Genomic DNA, 16,986 nt, shown 5'->3' with positions numbered 1-16,986 from the left:
ATAATTCTTTTATCGTATTTCCAACATGGGGATGCTGAGCGTGGATTTATTGGAGGTTATATACGGGTACAAAACACACATACAAGTTATATAAAAATATATAAAATCATTTAAATAATATGATGCGAAAATTTGGACACAGCTAATTACATTGAATTGCATATGTGCTGCAATTTAATCATTTCAATCATTTTTAATAAGACAAAAGAAAATCAAGAAGAAAAAGTAAAATGGACCACTACATTATCAATTTTATTTTTCTTAAAATCCACTTTAAAAATTTTTGGCATATATATACGTAAGGTGTTACATCTAAAGGCGATGATTCTTTTCTCAATTGATCAATTGTTATCTATCAATATCCATCACGTTCATCATATGTCGTATTTAGATAATTATTGAGTGATCTTCATTGTTGCTAGAAATCACAAAATAACTCCAAAACAACCCATAAATATTACATGCATACTGAGTAATAATAGATACAAAAATTATGGTCTTCTAAATCCTCACAATTATATATTTTATTTTGTCACAGACTTTATAATTACATGCATGATGCATACACTAAAAAACAATGTTTTTAAATACCTCTAAAACATTAAAGTGAACCAAAATCTAATAATAAATAGATGACATGCAACTAGTCATCAATTGATTCCAAATAGCATGGTCTCCATTTACTATTTATTTATTTTTAAATAAAGGACAAAAATATATGATGACAAATGAAACCATTATTTTAAATAAATAAATAAAGATCTATTTAGTACTGAAATAAACGACTACCATAATGTTAATTATTATAGCAAATAAAAAATTTTTTTATAGAATTTCCATTATAATATAAATTAAAAAAACTAATTATCTCAATGCATCTTTATAATCATGCAATGGTTGTCCATGAAGAAGACTTGCATAACAAATGGACGAGGAAAAAGAAATAGAAAATTTAAGATTATTATTAAAAAAAAGAAATAAGTAGCATTTTTCCATGGAAAGGATGAATGGAACTTGTCACAGCAGCTGCCATTCATTCATATTGAAAGTGAGTTCAAAACCCTAATATACCTGCCACTAAACACCACATGCACCCTTCCAACTTCCTCTTATATATCTTCAGCCTCTCTCTCTCTTTTAAAAGTTTTATTATTATTGTCATTCAAAGCTTTGTCAATGGCAGGCAATCATCCAAAGAGAATCCCACTTGTGTATGACACCTCTTCCTTATCTTGTTTGTTTCACAAAAATAAATAAATAAATAATAATAATAATAATAATAATAATAAGGGAAGAGAGTGATTCTCTGTATTTTGGAATCAGATGAGTGAGGATATTGCAAGAGAGGTTTTTTTTCAAGAAAAAAAATTAAAAAAAAGGTGAATAAAACAATTTTGTTTTTTAGTTTAGTTCATCCAGTTTTAATTCAACTAATACTAATTTTAATAAATAAATTGTGGTTAAAATATTTTAAAAAAACTTTAATCAATAACTATGATGTCGAGTAATTAAATTTTATAAAAAATAATTGTATTCAAATTAATTTAAAAAGTTTATCTAAAAATAAATAATATTTTGGCCACCTTAAACCGTTTTTTTTTATTTTTTAAGCAATGGTGTAATATTGTAGTAATAAAACATAAAACAGTGCAGCAAAAAACAAGATTAAATTGAAAATTTGAATTAAATGATTTATAAATCACACTTCAACAAGCAATTATGGTTTTTTTTTAATTAAAAAAAAACAAGGATTAAAAAACAAAACTACCTTTTTAGGATTTTCAACAGTAATGGAAAACCTCAAATGCAAAACATGGCCCAAGACTTAAGAGGCCCATATCCAGATTTTCAAAAGAGGCTCAAATATATTTGGGCCAGATAAAATTCGTAATACTAATCATATTATCAAAATTAAATATGTTTATTATTATCAATATATATAATATATATATATATATTTTTAAAGATGTCAGTATTATTATCTTATATATTTATAGTTTGTTGGGAGATAATATTTTAATATACGTTGAAAGCCCTTTACTAGGACCTCAGCTTAATTCATTTTCAATGTTTATTAATCAAGATTTATTCATTTATTGTCTGAACTTCATGGCACTTGATGAGATTACTAAGAATTTAAGTCCAAACAGAAAAATTAAAACTAGATGCATAATATGCCTGTTCGTTTTGTTTTGTACAAAAAGCAATAAGTATCATGTATATTAGGAGCATGCGCACATACTGAGAATTGATTGTCCAATTCGTACGCCGTCACTTGGTAACACGGAATTTGAATAGTACATTCACACCCACTATCGGGGGACTGTTAGTATCATTGTGTCTAACTCCTGATTTTGATATTTTTTAACTTCTATTATCCTCTGTTTATCATCAAGTTTTGTTTTTATTATCCATCTTATTATTCTTTACTATTGGAAAAAAATACTTAACAAAAATATATAATTTTTGCAAAATTTACTTAAAGATAATTAAGCAAATTAATTCTTGATAACTAATGAAAAAAATCAGTAACTGAATGTATAGCTTGACAGACAAGGCTAGATTAGTGATGCCATGTACAAATAGGTTTAGTTAATAATTTTTCAAATGATAACCAAGATTGGCTTATCAAAAAAGTGTTTTTTTTTTAAAATTTAGTAGAAAGTCAGTGCGCTCCAGGAGTAAGTGAAAGTAACTTTTGTATTTTGTTTGCTTTTCATTAAACACTAGAAAGCTAGAAAATATTTAAAAGCGAATCATAAGTTGGGCTAGGTAGCTTTTTAAAACTATTTTCTCAGTACAATTCTGCTTTTTCGGAAACATACATAAACAGCATTTTGAACCCAGGAAGTGTTTAAATCATAAAAAGATCTCTGCTTTCCAAGCTCAATCCAAATGCCTCGCAGCCGAAAGAAAGCTACTATTAAAAATTGAAAAGGGTTTTTATTTTTATATAGTTATTTTAGATACAGTAACTTCATTTATTTTCATTAAAAGAAAAAACCTATGATTTTCCCTATAAATATAAACACAGCCAATTAAAAAGGAAAAAAGAAATGTTTGATTCATACCCTTCGGAAGAAGCCACCTTTGCAGCTTTCAATGTAACATTGTCCTGGGGATGCCCTAAACTTTTCCTAACAGGACACCCTAGAAGCTGTGTACAAAATGGGTGATAATCACCTTATTTATAAAAAAAAAGGGATATGTATATATATGGAGTAAATTCAACAAATATATATGTCCTCATTTTGCATGAGTTTTTGAGTTTAATCATACAATCTTCCTTAGTACATTGTATAAGGGACATGATGTAAATAGACTAAGAGATCATTGACAGCTAAAAATATTATCTCACATTTTTTATGACTTCATGTTCATTTTATAACTTAGATCTTGTCTACAATCATTTCCTCTATGCTATAATAGTATATAGTAATTGTAAACTTTTATATACCTTTTTTGAATTGAATTTTATTTAACTTGTCTCAAAAAACTCGTTTTATAATTTATGTAATTTTTTTAATTATAAAAAATGACAAGATTTGAAATGATAATGGAAGAATCGTATTTATATATATGCATGTTTAGAGAATTTTATCGATTAAACTACACTTGAAGGGTTGTAGAATCAGGCCATTGCCAGGTTAAATCTTGATTAATTTTACTTGTCATCGCCTATAACTCATTTAAACAACTTTTTTTTAAAAATTAATATGACAAATAATTCTAGTAAATTGAGTCATCATCATGTTTTTCCACCATTTTGAATTTTTCACATAAATATTTGTGTATGTTTTATTAATTTTTCCTTTCTCTCGTTTAGCATCATCATCATCATTAGAGTATTAATTCCTAATATATTAATTTTTCACCTTCATCTCAAACAGCCTCAAACATTTAATCTTTGGTAACTCAAATGCTAATCATGTGACAAAACTTTACATAAATTAAAACCTCTCACTAACCTCAAAATTTAAACAAAACCAAATGTCAATCTCTCATGGTAATTAAAATCTCATACTTTTCATTGATCTCAAGGTTTGAATATCTCTTTCCCTCCCCTCTCTCTCTCTCTCTTTCTCAAAACAACACATAGAAAACACACACATCTCTTTTTCAATTGTCTTTGCTTCTTTGCTCAGCTACTTCCTACTCAACTTCCATTACTGAATAAAACTTCCATTACTTTACCCACACTTCCAAAACACCCCTTTGCTTTATTAGACAAAGGAAGCTACACCCTTCTCTGTCTTTTTCTCTCTCTCTCTCTCTTTTTAAACAACTTTAATTAATCACTCCAGTGTTTTTGTTCCCTATATATTTGAATGGGATCTCATTAAATCAAAACATCTTTGATGTCATTTAAGGAAACCACACTAAACATCCTCCCTTGAAAAAAAATGACATTAAGTTTAGTGTAATAAAAAACATGAATACATGTAATCCATGATTGTATTACACTATTACTATTATATATATTTCTCATTCAGAGTTAATAAATATATATATAAAGTGGAAAAACAAAAAGAAGAGGCCCAATCAAAGCTTTTGTTTACTTTTGTATTCTTTTGTTTATTTATTTATTTATTTATTTATTCTCTCACTCCAAGGAAGAAGAAGACATGCAGTCAGTGGTACACTGTACACTCTTTCTTTCTCTCTCTAAATTGATGTCTGTAATTCTCAGTAAAAATCTGACATGCAGGATCAGGGCCTCTGTTTTATTTTACTTTATTTTGTTTTATTCATTAATTTATTTTATTAAAAAAAATAAAAAAAGAAAAGAAAAAAAATGCAGCTGTGCCCTAAACCTAAAACCCAAACCCTTTTTCTTGTTAATAATGTTTCCATGTCCATGCATCCCATCATGCCCCATCACCATCATCACTAGCACTCCTTCTCATCCATCATTCATTCATTCATTCCTCCCTTGGGAAACCTTTTTCTAGATATTTATTTTTTTAATAAACTATTATATTAAATGAAAGATATATTTATGTTAAATAAAATAAAATGAAATTATTTGAAGTTAAATGATTTTGAAACAAGTGGATACACAAGTGGGGCACTATGATGTTCAAATACATTATTTTATGATTGACCATTTGAGTCTACATGCTGCAACATTTTATATACAGAGATTAAGACAGTCATTATATTATGCATTGATTGCAAAAAAATCTTCTTGCAAATGAATTAGATTTTTGTTTTCTTTTCTATTTTCATATTATTTTTAAAATTAATATATTTTTTTTTCTAAATCTTCAGTCCACTAGTTTTTACTTTTTAGAAATCTGAAGTTCTAAACCAATCCAGCCAAGTTCTATAAGAGGTAAATATCTCACAAAAATGATTTTTTTATATAAATAAAAATTTAAAGTCAAAATTACTGGCTAAATATTACTTATCAACTCTAATGACACCAATAATTCTTTTCTTGTCTCTATCCAGACTTAATGAACTATTAAAGCACATCAAATGCATTACTCATTGTGGCATTTAGCACTAATATCAACTCAATCCTTTATCATAGATTGCCATAAGGTCAATAATCTAGATTTTTTAAGTGAATAATTGCTAATATAAAATTGAAAAAAAGCATATTTACTTATATACCCTCACAAGAAAATAGTATCTCATTGAAAAGGATATGTTTTGCAATTATAAAATCTAGGAGTACTTAAATGCATATGTATACAGGGACTTTTTAATGAATCAATAAAGTTTTTGGGGTTTTCAGAAATAAATCTTCTTCTCAAATGTATTGCATGCCTTCATCCTTTGGATGCACCATCACCACCTTCTCATGGTCCACAAACTCCATTGCATTCTCTTTCTTTCCTTTATCTTTCTCTACAAAATGAAGCAGAGAGCTCTGTGAACTCTGCCATTGATACTACTCCCATGACTTCTTCAAACCTTTGTCTTCTACTCTTCTTCCTCTTCTCAGCCACCTTCTCCCTCTCATTTGAGCCTCTCAACACTGAAGGTAACAAAGAGTTCATGTTTACTTCTTTTTCATTGCTTTTTTCTTTCTCAAGAGTTCATTCCATTATTCATTTCATGGTTGTTTTAATGGTGTTTCAGTGGAGGCCTTGATGTCCATTAAGAGCTCTCTCAATGACCCTCATGGAGTTCTAAACAACTGGGATGGAGACTCTGTGGATCCTTGTAGCTGGGCTATGATCACTTGTTCCTCTGAAAACCTTGTCATTTCTCTGTAAATCTTTCTTCTCTTCAATCTCTCTTTATTCCTTTTTTTTTAAAGAAAAGAAATCAATGAATATGATATCATGGTGCTTCTTTTGATGTCTTTTTTTATTTTATTATTTATTTATTTTTATTTGAAGAGGAGCACCAAGTCAGAACTTATCAGGAACACTCTCTTTCATGATTCAAAACCTCACAAATCTCCAACAAATGTGAGTAACTTTTTTATGTTTGATAACAAAAACAATGAAAATTTTCTCAGTTTTTTGATGTGTTTGTTGTTCTTCATGCAATCACTCAGTTTATTGCAGAACAACAACATCTCAGGAGAAATCCCTTTAGAGCTTGGCAAGCTTTCTAAGCTTCAAACTCTAGACCTCTCCAACAATGGCTTCTCTGGCATCATTCCTGAATCCTTGGGCCATCTCACAAACCTTAGATATCTGTGATTATTCTCTAATCTCTCTTCACTAATCATATAATTAAATTTCTCAGTAAATACTAATTCATGCCTCTTCTTGCAGGAGATTGAACAACAATAGTTTCAATGGACCATTCCCTGTTTCCTTATCCAAGCTGCAACAGCTTTCATTCCTGTAAACAAGTTCACAAGCTCAATATCATTTCTATGTTCTAATTCATACTGTTTGAATGAATCTCACTGTTGTATTTACAGGGATTTATCTTATAATAACATAAGTGGACCAGTTCCTCCCCTGTTCTCTGCCAGAACATTCAAGTGAGAGAACAGAGAACTCACTCACATTCATTGCTAAACTCTACACTAATTTAGCAACACTGTTTGGCTAATTTGTTTCAACTTGTTGAATTCACTAGCATTGTGGGGAATCCATTGATATGTGGGAGAAGCTCAGAAACAGAGTGTTGGAGAACATCTGGGACTTCATCAGTGCCATCTCTGCCATCTTTCTTGGAATCATCACACAGTAAATCAAACAGTGAACTTTAATTTAATCTCCAAACTATTCTTAAAATTAACTATATATATATATATATTCATGTATGTACAGGGAGAAGTGAAACAGAGAAAGTATGTGTTAGTTTGGGAGTCAGTATTGGTTCAACTTCTCTATTGCTTGTGTTCGGTTTCTTTCTATGGTGGTGGAGAAAAAAGCAGAAGCATCACCTCATTCTTGGCATCACTGGTTAGTTTATTCATTGATAGTTTCTATTTGGTGGCAAATCAATGGTAACTTGTTTACTGTTTTTATTCTGTATCTCTTTCACTGCATTGCATTATTAGATGCTTCTCTTTTGTGGCAAATTAGTCAGGAACTAGTGACTAGTCCATAGTATCATACTGCATTAGCTTCTTTTTGGTGACCAATGAATAGGAACTACTAGTTCACATAGTTTAGCCTTTTTTTTTTTAGTTTAAGATTTTTTTAATAATAATAATATTTTACAAGGACAAGAAAATATAAAATCCAACAACAATATCATCCAAAAATTTACTTGTAATTTAATTTATTTTCTTATTAAATAATTGTGTGTGTATATATATATATATATCAAATAACATAATCATTTTCGGAAAAAAGTTCAAATTTTGGAAGCTGATACGCAGAGAGAGAAGACGATGAGAGCGTGGCGGTGGCGGCGGCGCCGTTGGGGAATCTCCGGCTGTTCGGCTTGCGAGAACTGCAAGCGGCCACGGAGAACTTCAGCGCGAAGAACATCTTGGGCAAAGGAGGGTTCGGAGATGTATATCGGGGCCGGCTCACCGATGGGACGGTGGTGGCGGTGAAGCGGCTGAGGGACGCGGCTATCGGCTCCGCCGGCGAAGCTCAGTTTCGGACGGAAGTTGAGATGATTAGCCTGGCTGTTCACCGGAACCTTCTCCGGCTCATCGGCTTCTGCGCGACGCCGTCGGAGAGGATCCTCGTCTATCCCTTCATGCCCAATGGTAGCATTGCTTCTCGTCTTCGCGGTATTAACCCCTTCACCTCTTCCTTTTTATTATTATTAAGTTTTCTTAAATAATCCCCTATATTCTTGGTAATTAAATCTGGTGTTTCTTTTGTTTATATTTATGCAAAAAAAAAAAAAGAGTTTACAGAAGAAATTTTTAGAATTTACAGGGGTGTAACCGAAAATAGTTAAAAATATAATATTTTTTTTTGGGGATAAATTTGTAAAAAAAAAGTGGTCATTTCCATTACCTGCCTGCCTCCATTTGGGTGGTGCGCGCGTGCCTGGAGAGGGGGACGGGTGGGGGGCCCGCCTGGCACTCTGATATGGCTCTGGTTTTTCCGGCACGTGTCCCTTGTATTTGTGGTAGTTTGTGTTGAGAGCTGTGTTCGTACCCGTACACGTCAGACATTAGGAACAGGGGCAGCATCGGTTTGTGTGGTCAGGATTTGACCAGATTATTAGTTGGTCGGTGTGGGTCCTCCCTCTCTCTTTCGCTTTTTGATCCTATCCGTTCATCGATTTGATTGATTTGAAAGTTATTCTCTGTGATCATGACGAGTAGTCAAAAACCCCAGTATAAATCTATTCCCATAGTCAATCGTCCCAACCGGGAAACGCTTCCTTCTTCATCGAAACGCGTTTCTCGTATCTTTTCCGTCCTTTTTTTCCAACATTTAATGACTAAATTTAAAATTATTAATTTCATATATTATTTATTTTCGGTATTTATGAGTTTTGTTTTATTTAACGGGAAACGGGAAACGGGAAACGCAGGGAAACCAGCGTTGGATTGGGGGAGGAGGAAACGCATTGCGATTGGGGCAGCGCGAGGGTTAGTATACCTTCACGAGCAGTGTGATCCGAAGATCATCCATAGAGACGTGAAGGCGGCGAACGTGCTGCTCGACGAGCGTTGCGACGCCGTTGTCGGCGATCTCGGCTTGGCTAAGCTTCTCGATCATGCCGATTCGCACGTCACCACCGCCGTGCGTGGTACCGTCGGCCACATCGCTCCTGAGTACCTCGCCACCGGCCAGTCTTCGGATAAAACCGATGTCTTTGCTTTCGGCATCCTCCTCCTCGAGCTCCTCACCGGCCGCCGAGCTCTCGACGCCGCCGCCGCCGCTAAGGAGAAGGATAAGCAGCGCCCCAAGGGCGGAGCCATGCGGGATTGGGTATGTGGTGTTTTTCTTATTGATCCCTTAAGAATTTTGAAATTGTTTTTCTTGTTGGTAATTTTTGCGTAGGTATCCTGTTATATGAGGAAATTATATATCTGTCGTTGTGTGAAATCTTGTTTTTGCATCTATACCCCCTTAATATGTTTAATTGTATATTTTGTCCTGTGACCGTGGTGTGTGTTTCTCATTTAATCCTTTAAGAATTTGGAAAATTTTACTACTTAGTTATTGATAATTTAGGTTGAGTCAAACTGGAAATTACTTGTGTAATTAATTTAAATCTGTACTATTTTTATTAATTTAAAAAAAAAATTGGAGTTTGGGATTGCTTGTAATTTTGGAAATGAACACCTATGCAATATATCCGGTATCAATCGATTGTTAGCGTTAATAGTGTATTTGTTTAATAAAAGCTATTAATTTAGTTCATTATTATACATTTAGAGCATAATCACTAGGAAGTCTTTAAAAGTTTACCTATACGTATCTATTATTATTATTATTATTATTATTATTATTATTTTTAATTTGTTTACAAGTGGATACTTATTAGTTTTATATATTGTTAAATATGAAAACAAGACCAAATTAGATACAATTGTGATAGAGTATAATTGCATGGGAGTATGCATGCAGGTAGAGAAGTTGCAGCAAGAGAGAAAGCTAGAGCTTGTGGTGGACAAAGATATGAAAGACAAGTATGACCGAATAGAGGCAGCTGAGATGGTGCAAGTGGCTCTCCTCTGCACACAGAGCCTCCCTGCTCACCGTCCCAAGATGTCGGAAGTCCTACGAATGCTCGAAGGAGACGGCTTTGTCGATAAGTGGGAAGCCACTCATCGTCCACCGCCGCCTCCCCGTCGTGCTTCCTCCTTCTCCTCCTCCGGTTATCATACTGATTCCAATCCATTCCTTATCTTGGATGGGTGTACTTGTACTTGTGATGATTCTAGCAGTAGGGATGTTGATAGTCATTCCTCTGCTGATGGTGTTGAAGAGATGGAGCTTTCTGGTCCTAGGTGATTCATTGATCATTAAATGTGATCAAATCAAATGATAGTGTGTGAGAATTAATAGGATATAGAAAGTGATATATCTGTTCATTAACATAGATAGCAAATGTATAACTGAAACAAGTTTAATCTCTCTCTGTCTTTCTTCATCTGTGTTTGTGTTTATTACTTGGATGAATTTTGATATATATAGTTACATATATATGGTTACTATGTGTTAATGCATTTGTGTGCATGTGATCAGTAATTATAAATGTGGGGTTTTTTCATTTTAAAATAAATGAACAATGGATATATAAGTTAGTTTTGATGAAAAATAGAGAAAGATAATTTTTTTTTAAAAAGAATGAATGGGTTATTAATTAACCATTTCTAAGCATTCTCCCAATTTATGTACAATAGTGTATTATATAAGAAATTTAAGATTAAAAACGAGTTAATAAAGTTAAAAAAAAAAAGCTAAAATGAAAAAGAGACTTTATAGGGGCATATGCGAATTATCAGAACATTTGCATTTTCAGGGAATAAATACAATTATGATATTTTATAGGGTATATGTGAAAAAAAATTCAGGTATATAAAGGAAGGGATTTGGATGGGAAGCCGCATCTGGGAAAGCAACGAAGAGGGGGCGAAGATGGCGACAAGCCATCCCCAGGCCTCGCCCATCCTCTGCGCCTCCTTCAACCAAGACAACAGGTAAACTCATGGAAACCCTAGCAAATTCTTGTTGGGGGTTCCTTCTTCTCATTCAATTGGTTGTTTTTGGCTTGAAATTTTGGTATGGTACCTTGTGTTTGTTGCAGTTACTTCTCGATCGGAACTAGGGATGGGTTCAAGGTATTCCATGCGAGTACCGGCAGGTTATGCTATGAGAAATGTGAGTTTTTGGTGAGATTACTACGAATTGATGCGTGGAATCTTTTTATTTGTTAATTGTATTGTTTTGGGTCAGTGACTTTCGATCGATGCTATTGGAATTGACTGCTTTGCTTGTGAAGAATGGATTGTTTGTTTGTAACGCATGGTGGAAATTAAAAGGGGTTGTTGTGTTTAGGAAGCAAGTGATTTCAATGGTTTGGATTGTCCTATTGGATGTGATTTCAATGATCTGCACTGCAATCTGAACTTCCTATGTTAATTGTTCTTTTGTAGTGGAAAATTGGAAAGGACTTATTTGATCAAGTAGTGGTGTCTGGTTGATTGAGTTTTGTTTGTTTGTCACTAAGATGGAATGGCTTTATATGTATTATAATCTTGTGAATAAAGTTGGTTTGGTAGTGTCATTGACTTGAGCATATTTTTAGAAAATTGATGTACTGAAAATTGTCAGATATGGGTTTAGGAGACGCAAGGTGTTTTCTGTGTGTGTTTAATATTATCAGTCGTTTGATTAATTTATTGAGTTAGATTTCTCTAAAAATTTGGTGATTTTGTAGTTTAGTTTCAGAACCAACCTACTCTCAGAAATACAGATTTTCTTGCATAGAGTTTAGTGGTTTCTATTTCTTGTGTTTCGTAGAGGTTATAAGCAAGACATGCAGTTCAATGACTTGTATACTTAACCATATTCATCTACCTTATATGGTTGTGAATTTTTCAATTCTAGCTGCTTTTTTTCTAGTGATTGATTTTAATTCTATATTTTAGTTGTTATGGATTATTTTGGTCATTGTCTTGCTCAATTTATTTTGGAACTTCAGTTAATATTGACGTTAATTTTATCGTGTAGCTCTTGGGGCATTTAGCATTGTGGAGATGCTATTTAGTTCTAGTCTTCTAGCTATTGTTGGAGCTGGGGAGCAGGTACCTAGTGATCTACTTTTCCAAAGTTGCATTTTATATTGTATGTAATGCAACATGACGCATTTTATTCTGATCTGTTCCAAACAGCCTTCATTATCCCCTCGTCGACTATGTCTCTTCAATAAAGTTACTGGAGCACCATTTAGGGAACTAAATTTCTTGACGTCAATTCTTGCTATACGTGTTAATAGAAAAAGGTAAGTTTTTGATGCACATTTTTTTACACACAGTGGCAAGCACTAGACGAAGCTGTGCTGTTTGAATTATGTTTAATGATTGACAATCAATTCAGAACAATTACTTGCGCATAACAGTGTGTTTATATCTTTTTGTTGTTTTAACTTTTCAATTATTGCTGATATTAGTTTTTCTCATCTTCAATTGCCTACATAATGTGTGATTTTTCCTTTGAATTCTGTTGTTGTGTCTGGTGACCCAAACCTTCATTTGTTTTATGGTTTGGGGGAGTTTTCTTTGCCCTTGATATACTTAATACCTGTTGTTCCTGGATCCTTATATCTTCTACTTGTGAAATGCATATACACTTGAATTGATGAGACAACTTTATCCTTTTTTTAAAAAGAAATTTAGAAGAAACCAAGCCTTAAAGAAAAAAATACACACAATTTCATGTTGTGCCAATCTTTTCTATTTCCTTTTGATGTAACGTACTCCACCATGTGTGCAGGCTTATTGTCCTATTGCAGGATAAGACATACATATATGACTTGAACAGCTTAGCTATTTTGGACACCATAGATACTGTGCCCAATGCTAAAGGTTAGAGAGAAATCTGTTTTGTGCAGGTGCATTTTGCAGTTTTATTTATTTATCTATTTTAAAGTACTATATGGAAGACTTGTGTACAGTGTTTTGAGTATCTTATTTCTTATCCATCAATGGCATTATGAAATGACATTTTGGAAAAATTATCACCCTATGTAGCATGGCTAGTATAAATTTGTTTCAACTTGGATGGTGTGCAAAGTTCACCCAAGATATGACATAAACAAGTTTCTAAAGGAATAATGCAGTTTGTATTTGGAGTGGCACTTTCAGGAAACAACTGGGCAATTCAGGGAGGTTCAAATTGAAGAAGTGATGGATGGAAGGATATTGTGCTCAAATGTTGACAGTGAAAAGTTTCCGACATTTGGTTTTTCAAAATGGCTTTCTCCGGTTGGGCCAATGTTTTTTGACATAATTATGATATACTGGGAACTTATGCAAACTTCGACTGCTGGATCTCTATAAATTGGTTATATGGATTGAGTTCTTGACTGAATGATTCACCAAAAGACATTATTTGAAGTTTTAAATGGTGGTGAAGTCAGATCGCAGAAAGATGCTTTGAACTCCACTCTTTTCCTGTCACAATTTTTTTTGGTATTAATATATTAATGAGAATGAATCCCATTATAGGGTTCTAATGGAATACTTTTTTTAGGGATACTATCCCTACAATAGGAGATAGGTATTTCATTTTTCTCCCAAGTAAAAGGTTGAGGGCTTGACTTACTTCCAACACAATGATTGAGGGTTTGTGGCTTGTCCATATTTATCCATTTTTTTTTTTTTTTAAGGAATTCATGGAGTTTGTGATTTGAACTAATTTACCAAATTTGTGATGTACAACGTTCTTCTACGCCCGTTGTTGATGGTCTTTGTTTGGTGGTCTCATGTGTTGCATATTAGTGAGAATAAGACATAAGTTTTCTTTTGAAAGGATGGACTATTTATTGATGTCTGTAGATCTGAAGAGAGCTGAAATATAAGGGAGAATTATTTGTCAGAGAATTACTTTAGACTGATTAGAGAACTGGCACCCTCTGTGATGAGGATGATTTGTCTCTTCTGTAGTCTGTGGAGCCATATTCTTGATCCCGGTGAAATTTATTTTGTTTGTTTTGTTTCCTCGATGTAATTTATTTAGCATCTTTTCATTATTAGCTACCATCTAATTTTAAGGCTTGTAAATGTCTGCTCTAGATTTTGTGTGGTATTGGATTTTTTTTTTTAACTACGTAGAACTTATTGAATTATTGGAGTTATCATGCTTTTGGTGTCTATGAAGATTTCAAGAATGTCTGTGCCAGGACTTTGTGCATTTGCTCCTGGTTCAGAAGGTAGCTATTTGGCCCTTCCAGCTAGTACAGAGAGAGGATCTGTATTGATATACAACACGATCGAGCTCTCTTCTCTGTGTCAGGTTAGGATTCTTGTGATGGATTTTGTCATTCCTGCTTACTGAGCAAGCTGGTAATTACTTATGATCTGTCTCATCATCAATGCATTGTTTATCACAGATAGATGCACACCGTTCAGCAATAACCGCAATTGCCTTCTGTTCAAGTGGTATGTTTTTGGCCACAGCTTCTGAACAAGGAACAATTATCAGAGTACATTTAGTTTCACAAGCAACCAAGGTGGGCTGAATGCTCATATTTATGTTTTTCCTTGTTTTGCTACTCATGCAATACTGCTCCCAAAAGATTTTGACACAGTGTCTTTGATTTTTATAGACTCTCATGTTGGTACCTCTCTATTGCAGTCATATAGTTTTAGAAGAGGTACATATCCATCAACGATATATTCACTATCATTTCAGCCATCAGTGGATATTCCTGATATTCTTGTTGCTACGAGCTCATCAGGATCTTTACATGTCTTTTTCCTTGGATCTGTGATAAATGAAAGGTTGGCAAAAAATTGTGCTGTCATATTAACAAATTTCTAGCACAAAAGATACATATTCATCACAACTAATTAGTTTTTTGTGAAGTAATTTTCTTCTATTTTTATTCCTTACATTTATACTTTTGCATTTAAAATTGGTGATTGGAACTTCAGTTGACAGTCTCATTTTGATTTATTTCAGAAGCAGGAAGCCCAGTACGCTACTTGGATCAATGATCCCTGACTCCTTTAACGATGCCTTTGAATCTGGCCAGCACCATGTTATTCACAATGTCGTACCAGTTGGAGTTAAGAGGTGAATCCACAATTTTGGTTTTATTGATCAAGTCTTTTTTTAGCCTGTCATTGAATAATTAAGTCAAATCATATGTTACAGTCATGCAGTGATCTACAGCTTGGATAATGTCGAAAACACATCCACTACTCCTGCCATCAGGTGAGCTATCTGCAAAAGAATTATATCCTTCCTTCAAGATCTTTCTGGTTAGGTGATCCATGTTTTTTTTTTTTTATTTCTATTGGTTCTAATATACTTGTAAACAATCTGATGAAGCACTTATCATAGAAGCCTGAACCACATTCATTCTGTTGATCATGATTGTTATAGTTTTTTTTTTTTGGGGGTTCATTTTCTTTGTTTGTTATGCCTGCCTATAATTCATATGCAAGATCCGGCGCCGAGCCAGCATCTTTGTTCGTGTTCTGGTCCATATGGTCATGTTGCTGCTGGTGAACATGCTGTACACTGACATTTGGACTGCAGTACACTGGCATTTTCACTTTCAAGTTAGATTGGATGTCATAAAAACAAGATTGCTTGATTATATGATGACTTTTCTGCGGTGTAGCATATATCAACTGACCTATTATACTCTTGCACATGGCCTGATAACTGATTGTTCTTTTGAAACTCTGGTCCTTCCCAAGTTTCGGTTTATGTTATAATTATTTAAAATGCACACACCAGCGAGCATTTTGGACATGTTTATTAGTTGCTGAAATGTGTGGATCCAAATAGCATGCATTTGAACGGCTGAATAATTAGATAAACATGAATTCAAGATTGAATTTCAAGGCTAGACTATTCTAAATCAGAGTTTTATCATTTGTGTTTTTGGACTGCTTTTGCTTTTGGAATTATGTTGCATTCTTTGCTAATTATGTTTTTAACTTTTGTTAGGGCATGTATTTATATCATCAACCATAACGGGTACTTCCACGAGTGCACTTTTAATGTCAGAAAGTCAAACGATACTTCCTGGAGCATCGAGCGTGAACATAATTTACTGGATGCAATTGCAGATAACCCATGAGACTGAAAACATTACAAGAACTCACTGTGGTCATTCTGTGGATTCACAATACAGTATTCTTCAATCTTGTATCTGAATCTTCTTTCCACAGGTGCATTCTTGAGATTACAAGAAGAAAGCTCGGCATCGGGCAATTTCGTTGTTGTAAGTATGCAAGATTGTGTTTAAATTATGACTAAGAGTTCTTATATCTGGATCAGGTTCAACCCTTTGTTTGCTAGTATTTTGCAAACTTAGGTTTGATCAGTGATAATTAGAGATATGTTGTAGTTGTTTTAAATCTGTTTATGCCTAATGTCAGGCAACGTCCAGGCATTGTATTTCAGTGCCAATTTACGTCTTGAAACATAGTGCGTCCCCTTTGTAATTCTGTAAATAATAGCATAAATTTTTATAATTTACTTGAGATCTGAATTACCTACAGCCACACGTGTCTTTATTTATTTTTTTTAACCTGTTTGCAAAAAAAAAAGGCCTTTGCAATATTTTCTTAGTAGGACTATTTGAAAGTTTATATATATATATAAATTCATATTTTTTAAACAATATTTCTCAGAGTAAATCACATGCTTTTTCCAAAATCACATGCGTATAGTTCAACTACTTAAAAATTATTAAATTAATGCGCTTCTTTTTGTTGAAAAAACAACCATTCAACAGTCTGACGGGTAATTATTTTTTTTTGTCACATATATCCATTCAAGACCTTATAATTATATAACATGCACGAACTAATATAAAAAGGTTTAGCAATTTTTACGGGGGTGTATATGAAAAATAATATAAAAAATTAGAAAGAAAAAGCGAAAATGAAAGCTAATTGGGCAA

At 33.2% G+C, this 16,986-nt stretch overlaps 2 protein-coding genes across 3 annotated transcripts; both read left to right on the top strand.

The window, feature by feature from the left end:
* Positions 1–5,770: 5,770 nt before the first annotated feature.
* On the top strand, positions 5,771–10,491 carry LOC120255800 (probable LRR receptor-like serine/threonine-protein kinase At2g23950). The gene is made up of 11 exons (XM_039263573.1): positions 5,771–5,992; positions 6,091–6,223; positions 6,354–6,425; positions 6,515–6,658; positions 6,738–6,809; positions 6,890–6,952; positions 7,051–7,160; positions 7,245–7,379; positions 7,802–8,164; positions 8,923–9,323; positions 9,966–10,491. The coding sequence occupies exons 1-11, from the start codon at positions 5,908–5,910 to the stop codon at positions 10,350–10,352; spliced, it is 1,965 nt and encodes a 654-aa protein (XP_039119507.1). The 5' UTR covers positions 5,771–5,907; the 3' UTR covers positions 10,353–10,491.
* Positions 10,492–10,925: 434 nt separating this feature from the next.
* Positions 10,926–16,581, top strand: LOC120255802 (autophagy-related protein 18b). Of its 2 annotated transcripts, XM_039263576.1 has the most exons (12): positions 10,926–11,041; positions 11,149–11,222; positions 12,075–12,148; positions 12,236–12,345; positions 12,837–12,928; positions 14,245–14,357; positions 14,455–14,574; positions 14,700–14,718; positions 14,803–14,845; positions 15,027–15,140; positions 15,222–15,281; positions 16,026–16,581. In XM_039263576.1, the coding sequence occupies exons 1-12, from the start codon at positions 10,938–10,940 to the stop codon at positions 16,156–16,158; spliced, it is 1,056 nt and encodes a 351-aa protein (XP_039119510.1). In that variant the 5' UTR covers positions 10,926–10,937; the 3' UTR covers positions 16,159–16,581. The 2 variants fall into 2 exon arrangements, with proteins under 2 accessions (XP_039119510.1, XP_039119509.1); XM_039263575.1 differs by having other exon boundaries at positions 10,927–11,041; positions 14,700–14,845; positions 16,026–16,564.
* The last annotated feature ends 405 nt before the right edge of the window (positions 16,582–16,986 follow it).

This window comes from Dioscorea cayenensis, unplaced genomic scaffold (genome assembly GCF_009730915.1).
Source record: "Dioscorea cayenensis subsp. rotundata cultivar TDr96_F1 unplaced genomic scaffold, TDr96_F1_v2_PseudoChromosome.rev07_lg8_w22 25.fasta BLBR01001198.1, whole genome shotgun sequence".
NCBI classification, from domain to species: Eukaryota; Viridiplantae; Streptophyta; class Magnoliopsida; order Dioscoreales; family Dioscoreaceae; genus Dioscorea; species Dioscorea cayenensis.
This window is presented reverse-complemented; position numbering and strand designations above follow the sequence as displayed.

Bases quoted from the DNA above. Each gene is read 5' to 3' on its own strand.
- LOC120255800 (XM_039263573.1), top strand. From the start codon at position 5,908: ATGACTTCTTCAAACCTTTGTCTTCTACTCTTCTTCCTCTTCTCAGCC. The intron at 6,426-6,514 runs GTGAGTAACTTT...GCAATCACTCAG, and splicing joins CTCACAAATCTCCAACAAAT to TTTATTGCAGAACAACAACA. The intron at 6,659-6,737 runs GTGATTATTCTC...CTCTTCTTGCAG, and splicing joins CTCACAAACCTTAGATATCT to GAGATTGAACAACAATAGTT.
- LOC120255802 (XM_039263575.1), top strand. From the start codon at position 10,938: ATGGGAAGCCGCATCTGGGAAAGCAACGAAGAGGGGGCGAAGATGGCG. The intron at 12,929-14,244 runs GTTAGAGAGAAA...TGTCTGTGCCAG, and splicing joins TACTGTGCCCAATGCTAAAG to GACTTTGTGCATTTGCTCCT. The intron at 14,575-14,699 runs GTGGGCTGAATG...TCTCTATTGCAG, and splicing joins TAGTTTCACAAGCAACCAAG to TCATATAGTTTTAGAAGAGG.